Genomic DNA, 15,443 nt, shown 5'->3' with positions numbered 1-15,443 from the left:
TGCGCGGGAAGTGCGCAAGAGCGTAGAGGGCGGTTGCCAGGGTTCCCGCGGTCGCAATAGGCCGAAGCGGCGCTGAGCTGCGAGGGCTGTCCAACGCTGCTCGCAGCTTTAATTATTTGTTGTTTTTCTGCAGCTTTTTATTTTGGCTCATGTTTTTATAAACAGAAGAAATGATAAAATTCGTAAGGTTGTTTAAGTTCTCTTAAAAAAAAAAACTTAGACAATGCATTGGAATATACGTATTTCAACCTGAAAAATTAAAAACTAAACTTTCCTGTCAGAAAAACTGACGGAAAAGGGTGCCTGTTCCTTTAAGAGTGGGCAGACGGCATGAATGGATACCTGAGATACAAAATAAAGTTAAGAGCTCTCACCATAGACATAAAATTCCAAATTAACAAAGAATACTTCATAAATAACTGTGTAATGCAAAACTGACAGAAAGGTCTATGAAGTAGCGTTTACATGATTTCCTTTGAAAATTTGGAGATTGGAGCTAATATAAGAGGGCAGCGATCCACATTGGTTTTAGCTGCATTCAGACTGGCAGTTAGCTCAAACTGACTCAAACATTTCTCCAAACTCAGGCTGTTCAAAGCGCTATCCACAACAGGTAAGATATTCATTATTCATAGTGTTTCTAAAGAGCACCACTTAAAAATGGCCAAAGTATCTCTTTAATAGGTGCCATCTTGGCCTCGCCTGATGGAGTGACCCATCCTCTCTGAGTTAGACGATCTTTGTGCTGTACAGAGCCGTGACGTCAGCAGGCTGAGTGCTCAAACCGCCTGTTTGGGAACACTGCTGGAGAGGCAAATATAAACTCTGCTTCATTCACGCTTTGGCCGAAGAGCCTCAAAACGTCGCGGCGATGTCAGGACTTCCTAACTTGTTTTTGTAGAGCGCAAAAGCAGAGCCGGACGGAAGAGGTGACAGCACTGGCGCTGAGACGGACAGGTAGGAGCGCCTCATTGAAACAGCGTGCGCAAACTCAGGCAACACCAACACGCGTATCCACCTAAAAAAAACAAAACCTCCGGGTTTCCGGTCAAAACAAACCCCGAACGTGCGAACGAGTTCGTAGCCTGTTGACTTAGTCTCAGTAAAGGACGAGCGGGTGTCGGAGGCAGCAGGTGAGAGCTGCTGAAGCTCTTCTTTCTTTATTACTCAACCTTTTTTCAGTCACGGAGCTAACTTAAAGCGCAGGTGTCTCAGTGGGACATAATGACCCAAAAGTAGCCCAAAGTGTGGGCTCAGATAAGGAAAAACGTCCTCTTTTGACACATGTAGCAATACTTACTTAAACTACAGCTGCTTTTTCCTAAGAATAGCTAAGTTATTATAAAGAATTAACCATACAGGTAACTAAAGGCACAGTAATTAGCTTTCACAGCCCAGGTTATGACTTGAGTGGCATTGTTTGAACGCATAAAAACTAAAAAGTTGATCAGTAATCGCTCTTCACTGCAGAGAGGCAGTTTGTTATTTACTGTATTGGCACTGAGGCAAATTAAAAACAAATACAGTGGTACGTAATACGCCTGTCAATCACGATCCAAAGCATGAATTCCCTCACACAACAGTCCTGAATACAAGTGTTCAGAGTTGGAGCAGACAAGGTTTACACAAAGGGCTCACCTGTGACCTTGAAATCAGTAGGGATCATCCTCGACCCATGAGGTGTCCAGCTATGAAGTTTGATATCCCTACATTACGCGTTTGCAGAGTTAGAACATGGACGAGGGTTTCACAAAGGGGGCAGCTGTGACCTTGAACTTTGACCCCGTAACCCTGAAATCAGTAGGGATCATCCTTGACCCAAGAGGTGTCGTGCTGTGCGGTAGAGCTCGGACAAGAAATTGTCCGCAGACATACGGGTGGATTGATTGATGGATGGAGCTATACCATAATATGTCTCGTCTTCGGATGGGCATAGTGGTTATAGTACAGAAACACTTAGTTCAGTATTTCCAAATTCACAAGGATTATATTGTGTCACATAGTGTTGGCACCATTAAAGTCATTACATATCTGTATTTCTAAGTCATTCAGTAGAAATAAAGTTGTGCGTAAATGTCCTTAAGAAAGCACTAAAGGTGGGAGTTTTCAGTGGGACCTTCAGCACGATTCTGAATGGAAAAATGAAAAACATTTTGAATATACTGTAACTACACCTCAAATGGGTAAACATCGGTACAGTTCGGTTCAAAAGGGACTGTTTGTCAGAATATTGCGTACCAACTCATCTGCTACTGTTTACGACTTAAAGCAACTTAAAGTCGGTTGATGTTTGAATTTTATCAGCAGCTGCATTGGCATCTTTCAATTAACTTTTAAGCAACGTTCAAGTTCAGCAAATGGAATAATTTGAATAAGACGAGCGAGCATCCCCCCTCCGCCTTCCGCTCTGGCTCCCTGCTCCTCACACACTCAGCACTCGCCACATGCAAGCTTCCCCTAATAGCTTCCTTTATCTCCAGATCTGTCAGCAATCTTTATAGTTTTATGCTCAGCATTATGTAAGCCCCCTAACTGTCATTTTATTGGTGCAATTGATTTAAAAGGCTGCCAGTGTTTGGCAGTAAAATCTGACTGACCCACTATCATTCAACAGGACAGAGTCCAGGTCAGTCTCCCTCATTGATTAAAGCTAATTCCTTTGTGATTTGTTGGGCTGATTTATTGTTTATATCAGTGCGTACACTTTTACTTCCTTCTCCTTAGCTATATAAATTGAAAAGTTTGAGTCACGGCACTCTCCTACCTGTTGTTTTTTGCCAGCGAGTGCTGCCCGCGGGTGAGATTAGTTGCGCGACAGTAGCTGATACCAGATTGCCTATCTTATTGCTTGAACTGAAGCTGTGATGTGGTTGATGAAACGTTTTCTTCCAAATCGTGACCTACGTCGTGTCTTTGTTGTTTTGGTTCTTATTTGGGGGCAGAAAGAAGCCATCTGCCGCTGCAGGTCTTTTTGTAGCCACCTTGGCAGCCACCCCACCTTATTGGTACCAAACTCTAAACACTGGCTATGAAGTGGGGGTACCATATGGCAGAGGTACAAAGTAATCAGCGCCTGTAAGAAAACTTTATAAATTAGCGGCAAGACGCACTTTGCCCTTCATTTTAAAAAACTTTAAGGCCTTGAAGGAATGCATGTCTCCTGCCGCCAGACAGGGTTGAGTCCAACAGTTACTGCCAAGGTTTTAAGCAAAAATATTGCCCAGTGTGTAGAGGATGATGCTCAGCTACTACCACACCAATTTCTAACACAATATCTGTAAAATTGGCTGCGTTGTAGCCATTTTTGTATTTCCTAAAGTCACTTGGCTGTGGCTGCCATTGAGCTGACTCCAAAATGTAATTCTTTGTAGAGGCAAATCCAATGATTGTTTTCTGTTCAAGAGTTGTTTCATTCAACTCTTGAACATCCCACAGAGCTTCGTTAAAGCTATCTTAACAAATGGAAAGATAATACGTCACAGCAAACGTGCTAAAAAGAGGGTCATCCACCAAAGCTCATGGACCGGGCAAGGAGGGCAATAATCAGAGCAACCAGGATGGAGCTGCAGCTCCTCTGCAGAGATGGGAGGATCTATCCGTAGGACCACTATAAGCTGCACAGAGCTGGGCTTCATGGAGGAGAGGACAAATAAATCCATCTCTTAAGAAGAAAAAACATTGACCTTCCAGCAGGACAATGACCCTGAACTCACACCTGAAGCAACACTCCAGTTAAATGCCCTGGAATGGTCCAGTTAACGCCCAGACCTCAGTCCAACTGAGAATCTCTGGTTTGATTTAACGATTTCTGTACATAAGCTGTAACACAACTTAAAGAAGACAGAGCCCTTCTATCATGAACAATCCAGTGACAACAGACACCGAGCTCATGGAGACTTGCTGCTGTAAAAGGTGGATCTACAAAGTGGAGGTTGTGTGGTTTTGCATGCTGAAATTTTTATTTATTTATTTTTATTTAGTTTTTTATCTCATTTCTGTTTGTTTCGTAATAAAGAACATTTTCCATCTCCTAAGTGGTAGGTATTATAAAAGCTCCAAAGCCCCCAAAATCACTTCCAGGAGGCAACAAAATAGCCAGAATGCCAAGGGGGATGAGTAGTTTTGTGTGTTAGTAGCAAGAGTGGTATATAAATGCAGTTAGTTGTAATAACAGTTTTCATGTAATACTTTGTAAAAATGAAAATTAATTTCAATTAAACTTAGTGATTTGAGTGCTGATCATAGCTCTTTTACAAGTGGTTTTAACCTCTTTAACCACCAGCTTTTTTATTTCTGCAAATCTAGGAAAGTAAAAACCTCAACAAATAAACAAAGTTGATCAACATAATGTTGCTAAACAAGGATGGAAACTTGTAGTTCCTTTTTGACTGGAAGCAACTCAAACCACTGACAATTATGGAATATTTGACCTGTTTAGACGTAAAATCGGACTTTGTTGATACCTGTATGCAGCTACATCCGTTTTTCTCTAGCTTTAGCTTGAATTAATATTAGAAGAGTCGTGCTGTGTTTGAGGTGGATATCAGTCTTATGACTGATCAGTCTTTAACCAGGCAAATCCCACTGAGATCATGTTTTTTGCATGTTGTACTCAATGCTGCTCTATATTGAATAAAAACAGTCTCAGTGCTGGACCTCAGGCGAGAATTCTGGTTGACCTCCTCTCTGAAGTCAGAAGACATCTGTAATCTTATTATCCGCAGGATGTTCTTTTAATTACTAAACTAGAGGCATGAGGCTGACGGTCATATGACAGGAATGCAGTTCAACACATTTGTGGGGATGGACAGTTTCAGCAAAAAACAAACATATTCACAATAATCTTACTCTTCAGTCAGTATTTAAAATAAATAAATAAATAAATAAATCACCAGCCACAAAAGGCAGGAAATCATTCAATTACCTGTGCCTATGTATAACTTTGTTTGTCTGTTAGCAAAATATTAGTTATCAGAAAGTAATCTTCAGCTGCTTAACCTTTTAGAGTCAGCCCAGATTAGGGTGACTTCTGCAGCTTTTCAACTTAGCAGTCACAAACGTGACTGAAGGTCAGTCATTTTTAGAGATACTGAGCTAAAATTTGGTGTGGTAGTAGCTGAGAGTGACCTCCGACGTGTAACATCTTTGTGTGAGACTTCAGCATGCAAGGTGGCAGGCGATATGCATTCCTTCAAAGCATGAATGGAAGGAAAGGAAGTAAGATAACAGACTGAAATAGACGGTGTTGTGAGTTCTTTGTCCATATTTGTGAGTTTCAGACTGACGTTTGTTTGCAGTATAACCTGGTTTATATTTCGTTAATATTTAATCATGCCATTCCTGTAAAAACACAAGTTAAATCCGATCTGTGCAGCCTCCCCTCCCATACTACTCTCACTCTAATAGCCTTCCTCAGAAGTGACGACCTCGGCTAAACCGAGGACCAAAATTAAAAACGAGGTCTTAGTCAAAGATGTATGTTTTCAGATATATGTTGTCAAAAATATTCATATAATTCCTTTTTCCAGACAGAGAATTTAAAACTAGCTTATTGAGTAAAGAAAACAAGATCAAATTTAGCATATATTTCCTGTCTTGTGCTTCATCAGTGATTTCTCATTTGTTTCTTAGTAAAATACTTTATCACAACTGATCAAATAAGTAAAAAAAAATCTTTGGTAAAAATGTAACTACACAGTGACTGACATGCAATGTGAAGCACTCAGATTGTGTTGTGTAGTAGTCTCTACCACCACACCAAATTTTAGATATATATGACCAAAAATTGACAAAGTTATAGTCATTTTAATTTTGTTATGTAGATTAGACCATCTTGAATTGGGGTAACTCTAAAAGTTAATTGGTTGTAGATGCACATCCAGTTTGTTTTCTGTAAATCTGATTAAAATCCTTCCAGTGGTTTGTGAGATAAAAAGGGAAATGAAAGCGCTCCTTCTTAACGTGTTTAAACAGTTATTGGCGCTCTGGGTGCACGATTACGGCTGATTGGAAGACGTCAGATGCATCAAGAGGAAACGCGCTGGCTCTGCGCCCTGCGAACAGTTAGCGCAGCGGGATCGGTGCCAGATCAGTTCAGTGCCAATTTCCCAACAGGATGTCAGTCTGCAGGTGCGTTGTGCCACCTTCCTGCATGAGGAGAAAATATTTGAAAACACTTGATGAGTCAACTCAAGCTGTTGATGGTGCAATTCCAAGTCTGTGAATAAGGACGTCAGATACCAGAGCTGGAAGTTCTTTTAAAGGTGTTTTAAATTGCTGCAATATTCAAAAGACTTACTCGTTAATCGTGAACATGCATTTTTCTACCTTTTTTAAACCTTGGTAGCAACTGCTGCCTAAAGATTAGACATAGTTATAGTGTCTAAAAACACTCACAGTGTAATGTTGTGTGTTGTAGCAATTTTAAGATGATGAGAGGTGCAGCTATATTATGTCTTTAAAACTTTTGGATTCAAGGAAGCTGGCCTCAGACCATAATTTTAAGTGTGTGTGTGTGTAACAGACCATAGCAGTCAAAGTTGTTAGTGTTTCAGTTGTGTCTCTTTTGGTTGTCACCAGATATTTCCTGCTTTCTAAGTGTTCGTCGGTGACAGGCAGCGAAAGTGTTGCTCTCCCACGTTGTATCACATGACCTCCCAGCGCCGCTTTGCTTTGTCCAGTGGACAGTGACTAACTGGTCTGGCCTATTTCCAGTGCGCCTGCACATTAGCATTATGTAACCAGAACACTTCTGAAGAAATGTTGAAAAGTGCTGATGCAGCCAACATCCAACATTTTTTCTTTCCTAAACTCCAGTCATAATTTTAGATTACCTTTTGTAATAATGGACGCTGAAAAAATAGACTTTTTGTTGTAGAAATCGTATAAGAAGAGTAAAGAGAACCAAGATAAAAAGAAATGTTACCATCATTGTCACCACGGTAACCACACTTGTGTCTCACTCCCTGACAGCACTCCTAACAGGTATACAGAGCAGAAACTAAGCCTCAAACAAAGTCACAGTGTGGAAACTCGTATTAAAAAAACTCCTAAACCATAAATGGCTGAAGCTTCTGGTCATCACGCGTCAGTTTTTCTGGATCTACAATATTTTCTGTAGGGGATATGACAAGATAAAAACACACCTCACTTCAGGATTTGAAGAGAAAGGGACGTGTATGAGAGTTTGGGTGTGAGCTCTCTGTACTTTAGAGGAGGTTTGAAAGGAAACAGTAAATCTGATAACATCAAGCAACACACTGGGTTGAAACAAGACAACATGGCTGTGTTTTAATGGATAAACTGAAGAAGTTAAAATTTGTGGGAGTGAAATGGTTTTCTTTTTGGTCAAATTTTGTAAAGTTTGGACAGCTCTGACTTTTGTGTGACATCATCAAATGAAGTTGAGCATTCCTTTGTAAAAAATGTAAAACAATTACCAAACTTAATCTGTAATTGTGTTTAAAAACACAAAAGGTATCAAAGTGTCAAGTGAAATCCAACGTTCTGCGACCCGTTTAAACTTTGGATGATGTTTGCACTGTGAAGCTATAGCACTATAGGGCTGGGTTTTCTCATTCAGTTTGCCAAAATCCCATTGTTGTTTATGTAGAAACTTCTACAACACTGTTTGATGTTCTGCTGCAAAAAGCCACAGCATACTATTTCTAATTCATCCACGTGTTCTGATGTAGTTTTTGTATGGTTTTATTTACAAAGCTGTGGGAGGAGTTAAAAATAAATTGTGACAGAATTGAAGAATAAAGGGCGAATAATAAAAAAATGGTTCTTCCATGCTAATGCACTGGCACCTTTTGGTAAATTTTATTTTGGTGCACATGTAAATGGGTCGATTAATTCTCTTAAAGCAGTTCTATGGTTTACGCAGACACTATTGTTTGTTCAAGAGGTCCTGGTGATCTAAAGATGAGGTTTTTTTTCCACAAGTGTTGACTTCATCAGTCAGGAGTAGCGTGAAGAAAAGGCTTCTTTGTTGGAGTCCATGAATCAGCAGAGACTGCAGCGGAACAAACGGAGAAAGATCTTCTGTTCTGGTTATTTATAGCTTAGTTTTAACAACAAAAATCCATGAGACAAGGTGATTATTAAAAAAACTTTAATTTTTAAAACTGATCTTGTTTAGTTTAAACTAAAGAAATCTATCGATCAGATGGTCGTCCATTGTGAGAACCTTAATAACAGAATATGTGGGTTTATTACAACTAATATAACAGTATTCTACAATTAAATCATAATTGCATGTTTTCCTAATTTTGTGCAGCCTTAGTTTTACGACATACTCATATTTGCATTTAAAATCATGAGGAAACTGAACACTCTGTGTTGAAGTTTAGTTGGAGGAAAGCGTGTCCATTCGTGCTGATACAGGATTTCAGCTGCTCAGCTGCTCAGCGGTGTGCCGTGGTTCTCTCCATGAACCATTTTCAATATGAAATGCAGCACCACCTCAGGGCTTAAAGGTCACGTGCGTCCAACACTGTGCGTCTAACACTGTGTTTCCTAACTATATTTAACATTATTATGCACTGTAAGTATTGGAAGATAGAGTTTTGTTATAATTGGTTCTGAATTTTGCATTGAATTATTTTAAACGGGGATTCTCTTTTAAAATCTGGCATAAAAGTGGTGACTTAAACCATCCTTGTTTGGGACACCTTAGTCTTCTGCATCTACAACCTGACCAATGAGAAGTGGCAGACATTGGGTGGATGAATGTCAATGAGTGGATATATTTTTTACCCTACTTGTAAGCACTTATAAAATAACCTTTCACAAAAGGTTAACTTATATTATTGTTCAAACAGTTCACTTCTGAGTTACTGAAAAAGTGCTGGGCACATCTGTGGCCTGGTATTTACATGTTTTTGCACTAGGAGAAATGTTTCTGTATTGTTTTTAATAACCTGACTTCTATCTAAAGTGAATTGCAGTTTTATAACTAGGCCCATTTTTGTCCACACCTAGCAGAGTTAGCAGGTTTTCCAGCTCAGAACCTGTAAGTAAACTAATTCTCTACAAGTCTTCATTTAATTTAATTTCATTTTGTTTTTTAAACTAAATATCACATATAGGACTCAATCATAAGCAGTTGCTAGTAGTAGCCCTTGTTAAGATGGATGAGATAAATTAATGTTCATACCAGTATTCAAATTACCATTATGGCTTAATTCAGTGACTCTTAAAAAATATCAAATAACAAATTTGAAGAGTATTGTTGCTTGACAGTCCCGTCCCTACTCACACTGTTTCTAAATTTATTAAAATACCAAATATCCCATATAAACATCTGAAAAAACTAATATCTGCTGTACTTACTTTCTTACAGTCTTTAACCTTTTTAATAATTTTATCTTGTGTGAGCTTAATATACAAAAAAGTACACCAACCTCTGGATCTGCTCAGTGGCTGATGTGAAATGACTGCTAAATTTAGAATTTTAAAGCTGTTTAGGTTTTCATACTCATTTAATAGAGCGAGCCTTTCAGGAGCGAGGCAAAGTATGAAGGGAAAGGGAATAAAAAGCCTTCAGTGATGTGGAGCTTTTATCCATTTTAGCTTCTCTCTGTGAGGCTGAACTTGTGCTGATGCAGTAAATGATTTTTTTATTTTTATTTTTTACTGGTCTGTGGTCTTAGTAAAGACCTCTGTTCATCTGTGGAGCGCCACAGTTTGACCGCTTCAGATGCAAGAGCACAATCAGAATCTGCGTTTGGTTAAATTGAACTCAGACACACCACGTACAGTATCTAACCTGTGGACAGAATGATGCTTTCCTCGGGTTATATTTATAGTTTTCTAAAAGGCCTCTCTGTGTTTGAATGTGTGCCTTTATGTGTGTGTGTGTGCAGTTTGTTTTTAGCCTCTCCTCACACTCCCCGGGGACTGGGTTGTGTTTGCTGCTTTTTTTTTTATATTTCAGGGTGGAGATAAACCATAAACGAAACTTTTCGTGCTGCAAAACTAATCTCTAAAAATCATCTCAGATCATGTGAGTCCCCGTGACATTTGTTTTTATCAACAGGAAAAACATGCGGCTTGTTTTAGCTGTGTGTGTCGGTTACGTATCGATAGGCACAACTCGGTGGTTTGTCACCTGAAGGTTTTGTGCCGTGTTGTCTGTTCATGCCTGTGAGTGTGATTAGTGCAAGTTACTGTCCTGTTTCAGCGCTCACAGTTATACATGTGGTCTGTTTTCTCGCTGACAAAGGATTCAGTTGTCGAGCGTTCGCAGGGTGGGGAAAGAATAGCTTGGTGTTTTCTCCTCTCATGCTGAGGGTTCCAGTCTGCCACATTAGTAGGTGGTGGGTGGACTGTGTCCTCATGTGTCTGTGGGAAACCGATTTTGTTCATTCATACGGCCCTTTCCTGTAGAGGGCCTCTCAGGCATTCCTACCACAGCCCCCAGACCTGGCTTGGAGTAAAATCAAAGCTTTACATCAACGGCTTAAAGATGCTTCCACTTGTTGCTTATTGATTCAGCAGGACATAATGAGATGAGCTTTTTCACTTGTATGATTCCTAAATAGTTCTCCTAATTGTAGCTGATGCCAAAATTAGGAATGTGTTTTTTTTTTTTTTAGATATTTGAGATGGAGTATCAATTGATTCAAAGACTGCAGCATTTTTAGTGCAATAAAACTCATCTGTCCATCCATTTTCTTTACCCGCTTCTGCCTGTGTTGCGGGGAGTTGTATCACTTCCTTGTATATGCTTTTCAACTCAATAGCTTTCTATAGAAAGAAATGCTTGATTTTGCTCTTCATTTTAGAAGCAATATCCAGAGTATTGTCGACATAAGTAAATGTTTCTTTTTAGACAAGCTTTTACATACAAATACAGATAAAGAACATTCGTATTCTGATTAAAGATTTTCCCAAAACGATTGGAACTTAATTTTATTTTTTACGGCATTTACAATTTTCTGTATGATATTAAACATTTCAGCACATGGTCCAAGTTTCAGAGTCAGGACAAAGCAAGACAAAAATATAAAATTGTTCCAGTATTGTTTTGGTTTCTGGGGCACAAACTGAATGTGGGCATATAGGTTAAATAGGATCCTACATCATCCTTTCTCAAAGGCTCTGTATTTATACCTCACACTGATAACATCAAAAAAATTAGCTGTATTAAAAATTAAATGGAAACATTTTACTGGCCCTTCTTTGGACAGTGTCTCATCCAGTGATATCTGCGAGTTGTATACGTTATATTTTTGTCAGGAAGGTACATGCTCCATGAGTGTTATCAGTGACTTATTGAGAATAGCTGCCCTGGTTTAAAATTAGCTTCAGTAATGGGGACTCCAATCTGATACTTGAGAATAGATCGGGACATCTGTAGTTTGTACACAAGACAGAACTGCTCTCATGTGTTAACTGTGTTCATCAAGTACTCAGGTTGTGTTCCTGCGGGGGTGAGGCTGAGGTGTTTTTCTGTTGAAATCCTGTAAACCCCTTTAGGGTCTGGACTCCTCTGTCAGTATTAGGTTTCTCGGAGGTTGCACAAAGGTCACGGTGACAGGAGAAGCCTGACTGACTGTCTCACGCAGTTTTATACTTTTAAAATGTCAAATCTTCATATTGCATTCATAAAACATGCTGTTATCATACTTATTTTATTAGTCTCTATAATGCTGTAATAATAATAATAATCACCTGGGTTTGTGTTTCGTCAGCAAATGGAGAGGAAATGATGTGACCCAGCGTTAACCCTGAGCTTGGACTTCAGCTCCCCTCCATGGACCGGGGCCCTCGTCTGAACCTTCTGTCCTCAACCAGAAAGAAGAGTATCTTTTTCCGGAGCAGATGCTGAAGGAAAACCAGGTTTCTGCACCTCAATTATTCCAGGTATGAAGCTTCACTGCGTGTGCACACAAGGTGTAATCACAGGTTCTATGAATCGAACAATACCTCTTTATCAGTTGTTTTTTCTCTGCAGCTGGGTGGGGAAATATGCTGTGCATTATTTTTGTCATTGTTTACATGCCTTACACAGATGTTCGTGAATGTGAAAGTTTATCTGCCATACGTTCTGTTTGCTATGCAAATATGAGTTCCCACCAAAGAAAAACTTCAAAAAATGCAGAGGATCGAACTCCAGGCGCTACGTCATCTGGTTTCAAGCTGTCTGGATGCGTGAGCGAAACTTACAGACAACAAGTCTGCACCAAGTCTTCCTTTTACAAAAACACACAGCGGACGTGGTTTACCATTTCCTGATTCATTGTGTATCCAAACAGAGGTGCCTCATCTTCTAGTTGTCTGTATTTTATTCCCATTTTGAGTCTGACTAACAATTCTTTGATGAGGTGGAGCAGGAGGAAGCAGTCACAGTGGTGGCTTTAACAGAAACCTCTTGTTTCTTCGATACACAGACCCATACACAGGATGGGCCAACAACACAAACTCCCAAACAATTAACTGCAACAGTTTTGATGTTAATATAAAGTTTTGTTATAGTTTTAATTAAAATGTTACTTTCTAAAGTAACACTGGACATGATGGAGTAGGATACTGTGGAAAGGTTATGAGCAATTAATCTCTTACCTGTTGTAGATAGGTCTTTAAAGGGCCTCAGTTTAAAAAAAAAAAAGCTTCATTCTGACAGGACTGATGAGCTAAAGGCTAGTCTGAACTCAGCCAGGACCAAAGTGGATTGCTGCTGTCTTAAAACAGCTCTAATCTTCAAAATTTATTGTTGGCTTTTGGGAATGGTTTTTGTAAACCTTTGCATTGTCTTTAAATTCGAAATACACATTTATTTAGTCGTTAATACGGTCCAAGCAGACCGACTGCCGAAGCAGGTCCTAAAACCTCAAAATTTCATACCTATTCATGCAAATGCTATTATTTAAAGCTTTACATTGTCAGTTTTACATCACATGGTTTTCCTGCAGATAGTTACCACAGCTGCAGTTGATGGCAGTGTAAAGTTTTAGGAAATAAAGTTGGCACAAACAGCTCTAAAACTTTTCAGATTGCAGTCGTTTTGAGCAATTCACTTTGGTTTTGGCCACATTCAGACTTCATCAGTCTGGTCAGAATGAAACTTTTTTTCCTAGGACTGATGTTGTTGAAAGAGCTATCTACAACAGGTAAGATATTGTATTCATTTTCATAACCGTTCCACAGAAACCTACTAAAGGAGATCTGAACTATTACTTCAGGTTTGATACTGTCATTTAGTACAAATGTGGCTCATGCTGGCAAAACAAGTCACAATTTTTCAATATGAAGTTGTTTTTATTTTCAAATTCTCCATCTTAAAAGCTTCAAAATATGTAGTTTGTTGAATTTTGGTGGTTTATCACCTGGCCTAACAACAATGTAGTTTTATTTTTAAGAGTGTCGGTTTTAAAACTAATTTTTTTATTGGTGTAGAATGATGAGATACAGCTTTATATTTAAAAAGGGGAATCCCCAAGCTTCACAATGATTCTAAACATTATGCGAAGGGATTTCCTGGCACTACGGCAGCTGTCAGAAACAAGGGTCAATTTTAAAGAAAGCTAAAACAATTAGATTAAAAAAGATTATTTCTGAAGATAATACCTGTTTGTAGTTTATGTGCTATTTTAGTTACTAGGATCAGTAGATGCTCTCTTTATGTCCTTACTTTACGCAAATCTGAATTACACCAAAATCAATACTTTCTATCATTTTGCACTGCCAGTTTACAAATATTTAGATGCTTTTCTGTGTTTGCTTCGGTGAAAAATTTAATTATAGATGTTGTAAAAAATAAAATAATGATAGTTAATAAAATCAGGCAATTTAGTAATAAATTGACAGACCAGTTTAGGATTTGTGGATTAAAATAAAATATTTTAAAACAGAAAACCTGTTTAAAAAAACCTGTTTAAAACAGAATAATAATATTGACATTTTCATGACTTATAGCTAGAGATAGACTGAATAATCAGCCGACTGATATTGGCCGCTTAAAAAAAAAAATCTTCAATTGGCTTTATGTGTAAATAGTTAAATTACCAAGTAGGAAAATAAAGGTGCAGCAGCAGCTGCTATAACCATCTCACTGTTTCCCACAATTTAGTTTAAGTGAGAATGCTCTTCTATATACTGTATTTAAGTGTACGAGTTCCTCTAAGGGTTGTTAAATATACATTTATAAGTTAAGCAGTTAGTTATATTTAGTTAAATGAAAAATGCATAATGACCTAACTCCTATTGGTCAACCGCTACTCCCAGCATTTTATAAAACCTAATAATGGTCATTGACAGCAGAAAGTGAGTGGATGAACATGAGGTAGTGAATGGAAGTTGGAAATAAGAGGAAGCTCCCAGAATAGCATCAGTGATGAGCGAGCGTGCTTTTTGTGGAGGGAGCCTCTGAATGCTTGGAGGGCCTCGGAGGCCCAGACTGACAGAGGAGAAGAGGAAAGGAAGGGAGTCGAAGCGTATACGTGGGTGGGAGAGAGCATCACGTTATTTTAACCATGAACTTGAAGTTACACCATAACCTCACCTCCCTGACCCTCCCGCTGCTCCAGTCTGCAGCAATCCTTCCTGCACGTCCGTCAATCATCACACTCCTTACTGACGTTTTCTTTTCCACTCTGTCCTCTTCCTTTCACCTATGATCTTTTTTTTTATATTCCCCTCCAGTGTTTTCTGATCCTCTGAGCAGATAGACAGATATTGTGTTACCAGAGCCCCCCCCTCCCTGAAGTCTTACCAAACTGCGTGCTGCTGTCGGGTGCATTGTGTGTTCGTTGTGTTGGTAATGCATCAGGTTTCCAGATGGAGCGATCCTGTAATAGATCACCTTGTGACACTAACAACTCTCAGCCCCTGCCTGGAGGTTTGGAGCTTTCTGTAGTTTTAAAGTGAAGCTCCACTGTTTCATGTGAAAGATGAGCCGGTGTCAGCTTGTGAGACATCTTTACAGACTTGTATCCTCTGCATCTGATACTCATTTCTTCTCTAGTTCATCAGCTCAACACTTTTGACAGGTTCAATCTTTAATTTGATATTAGCTGGCATTTTTGAAGGGAAATTCCAGGACATCCTGTGGCCTAGAAGCACAGTGTTATTGGATAACAGCAGAGAAATAGTAGAAAATGGTAAAGCTGCATCTAGTGGAAAAATTGTTGCATTTTTTTTTGCCAACCTACGCCGTATAATGTACTGCTACTACAAATCATAGCACACTATCTCTAATCAAATCTCACGCTTTTGTGTTTTATTTGAACTCCTCACTGTCTTCAGGTGTTTTCCCCCAGGCTTTGAAAACAGCAGTTATCAAACCATTGATAAAAAAGAACAATCTAGACAAATCACTACTGCAGAATTACAGGCCAATCTCCAACCTCCCATTCATCAGCAAAATTATTGAAAAAGCAGTTTTTAAACAATTAAATAACTTCCTAACAATAATAAATCGCTTTGACTCCTTCCAG

General features: G+C 39.0%; 1 protein-coding gene across 1 annotated transcript in view; it reads left to right on the top strand.

Annotated features, from left to right (window-relative positions):
* Nucleotides 1-761: 761 nt before the first annotated feature.
* tnk2b (tyrosine kinase, non-receptor, 2b) overlaps nt 762-15,443 on the top strand; it is a 56,521-nt gene continuing 41,839 nt past the window's right edge. Inside the window, exons 1-2 of the mRNA XM_017420279.3 lie at nt 762-957; nt 11,700-11,871. Of these exons, the coding sequence (XP_017275768.1) occupies nt 11,830-11,871 (42 nt within the window). The 5' untranslated portion in view covers nt 762-957; nt 11,700-11,829. The remainder of the gene's footprint in view (nt 958-11,699; nt 11,872-15,443) is intronic.

The sequence above is a fragment of the Kryptolebias marmoratus genome, linkage group LG20 (assembly GCF_001649575.2).
Source record: "Kryptolebias marmoratus isolate JLee-2015 linkage group LG20, ASM164957v2, whole genome shotgun sequence".
NCBI classification, from domain to species: Eukaryota; Metazoa; Chordata; class Actinopteri; order Cyprinodontiformes; family Rivulidae; genus Kryptolebias; species Kryptolebias marmoratus.
This window is presented reverse-complemented; position numbering and strand designations above follow the sequence as displayed.